Source organism: Engraulis encrasicolus, chromosome 3, assembly GCF_034702125.1.
Source record: "Engraulis encrasicolus isolate BLACKSEA-1 chromosome 3, IST_EnEncr_1.0, whole genome shotgun sequence".
In the NCBI taxonomy this organism is placed as follows: domain Eukaryota; kingdom Metazoa; phylum Chordata; class Actinopteri; order Clupeiformes; family Engraulidae; genus Engraulis; species Engraulis encrasicolus.
The window spans coordinates 57,917,670-57,920,169 of record NC_085859.1 but is presented as its reverse complement, the minus strand read 5'-3'; the positions used below and the strand labels follow the sequence as shown (position 1 = coordinate 57,920,169).

The 2,500-nt window shown below is 39.9% G+C and overlaps 1 protein-coding gene across 1 annotated transcript in view; it reads left to right on the top strand.

Moving 5' to 3' along the window:
* Window positions 1–2,500, top strand: part of bmp2k (BMP2 inducible kinase) — a 98,497-nt gene that overhangs the window by 42,597 nt on the left and 53,400 nt on the right. Inside the window, exons 2-3 of the mRNA XM_063195775.1 lie at window positions 51–169; window positions 651–756. Of these exons, the coding sequence (XP_063051845.1) occupies window positions 51–169; window positions 651–756 (225 nt within the window). The remainder of the gene's footprint in view (window positions 1–50; window positions 170–650; window positions 757–2,500) is intronic.

Sequence of the window (2,500 nt, the reverse complement as noted above, 5' to 3'; positions counted from 1 at the left end):
ACTAGTTGAGAAGCACTGTACTAACCTAGATGTTTTGGTGTGTTTCCCAGGTGGCTTCTCGGTGGTGTTCCTGGCTCGCACCCACAGTGGAGTCCGCTGCGCCCTCAAGAGGATGTACGTCAACAACGTGCCAGACCTCAACATCTTCAAGCGCGAGATCACAATCATGGTCAGTTGGACCACACACACACACACACACACACACACACACACACACACACACACACACACACACACACACACACCAAGAAGGGGGAGGAGGCTGTGGCACAACATGTGGCACAGCGTGCTAAGACCTTCACATGCATAATAGACTAGACTAAAAACTCTTTGCACCAGTCGCACTGATGCATCTAAAAAACATTGGGTGGCCCACAAAATTGGCCCACAAACTTCCGACTACTATAGTTCACCTGTACCAGTTATAGTTAACAGCTGTCTTCTGCTGTTCTCTCCCTATCATACTTTCGACTGTACTATCATTTGTAAAAAAGAAAAGAAAAATCCAAGCAACATAGTCAAATAGAAATGTACCACACACAACCAGAAGTGCACAGCTGACACATGTTTAAACATTTAGCAATTTTAATGTGTTCTTCTTTAACGTGTTACCTTGTTATATTTCTTTGTGTGTGTGTGTATCCCTGCAGAAAGAGCTGTCTGGGCACAAGAACATTGTGAGCTATCTGGACTCTGCCATTAATGCTGTGGGGGACAGTGTCTGGGAAGTACTCATCCTTATGGAGTTCTGCAAAGGTACTGTGTGTGTGTCTGTCTGTCTGTCTGTCTGTCTGTCTGTCTGTCTGTCTGTCTGTCTGTCTGTCTGTCTGTCTGTCTGTCTGTCTGTCTGTCTGTCTGTCTGTCTGTCTGTCTGTCTGTCTGTCTGTGTGGAAAAGAAAGATTGAAGCTGTGTGTAAAATACAGACAGTTCTTCGGTATACTGCTTCAGAATGCACTGTACCTGTGTAAGTGTTTCAAAGTTTGGACGCTTTTCCCTGCCAAAACTTTTCCAGTAAACACATGCCCCTGTAAATGCTCAGTGACTGTTATGGCACTTCTTGATGTAGAGGGGCGTGCGTGCGTGCATGTGTATGAAAGGATAGAAGAAAATGAGGACAGTCTTTCCTGGAGTACTCCAGTGTGTATCTCTCTACGGCTTGTTGGACTTTCCGCTTGCCAATCCAGTTAATGCTGTACAACCAGAGTCTATGAGAGTCTTTGAACACAGCTGATTTATGATGTGTCCAGTGGCCATATAGAGGAGTTTGAATTAGGAGGATTGGACACTAGCCATTCATCCTTGATTATAGCTGTCAATTTCAGTTACAAAAACATGGTTTTGATGTTGTTTCAAAGCTCTTTTCTGACTCTGCAAATTACACAATATATATATATAGTAGGCTATAGTTCTGAGGTTCTACCTTCCCACTTAAAGGCATACCAAATTGTATTAAAATTTGTGTCGGCCGGGCCGAAAAGTGTCTGATTTCACGTGAAATGACCCCTGTAGCACCACACAATGATACTTGGTCTGTGCGAAACACTTAAGCCATGGTTTTGTAACTTAATATTTTGGTTGGGTATGAGTTGCTAGACTATGCCACTACCATGACAACGGTGAGTTAATGTTGACGTGCCGTTACCATGACGCCAGTGTGATGTCGATAAGACAACTTTTTTTTTCACCCCAACTCTACAACTTCACATCTGGCACAGCCTTGACACGACCCGTGACCGTAGCAAACAGAGCACCACAAGTCCTTTTGAAGTAGCCCTTTTGCCTAACTCCCATCTTGGTTCAGAGTTCTAGCCCAGTAGCCCCTTAACCCATGCCGTTCCACCAGTGGGAGGCTGTAGTCACATAAAAACGATATTGCCGTAGTACTACACCACTTTGACGGTGCACAGGCCCATTAGTAATACTTGTACATTATGACTTGGTCAGTGCCATTCTGGTACCAGCTAATTTATAATCGTTTCTTACCAGGTAAAGACTCATTCTTGTAAATTGGTGCCACCAGAATGGCAATGACCAAGTCATAGTGCAGCCATTCTCAAACTTCAGAAGACTCAGGCCTACTTTGAAATGTGAAAAAAATCTGGGGCCCACCCAATATAATATAATATAATATAGGCTTAATATAATATAATATAATATAATATAATATAATATAATATAATATAATATAATACAATACAATACAATACAATATCTTTTATTTGTCATTGTGACAAGCACAACGAAATTGTGCATTCCTTGTTGAAGCAAAAATAAATAAAAAATTATTAAAAAATAAGAATAAAAATAAAATTAAAAAATGGAATAAAAAGAATGGTATGTATATAAAAACTATGTTACTATATTATATATAATATAATATAATATAATATAATATAATATAATATAATATAATATAAATCAGTTATTAATCATTTCTATGCATGTGTGTGTGGTTTTCTGAAAGGGAAACAAATGACAAAGGATAAAATTACTCCTAAA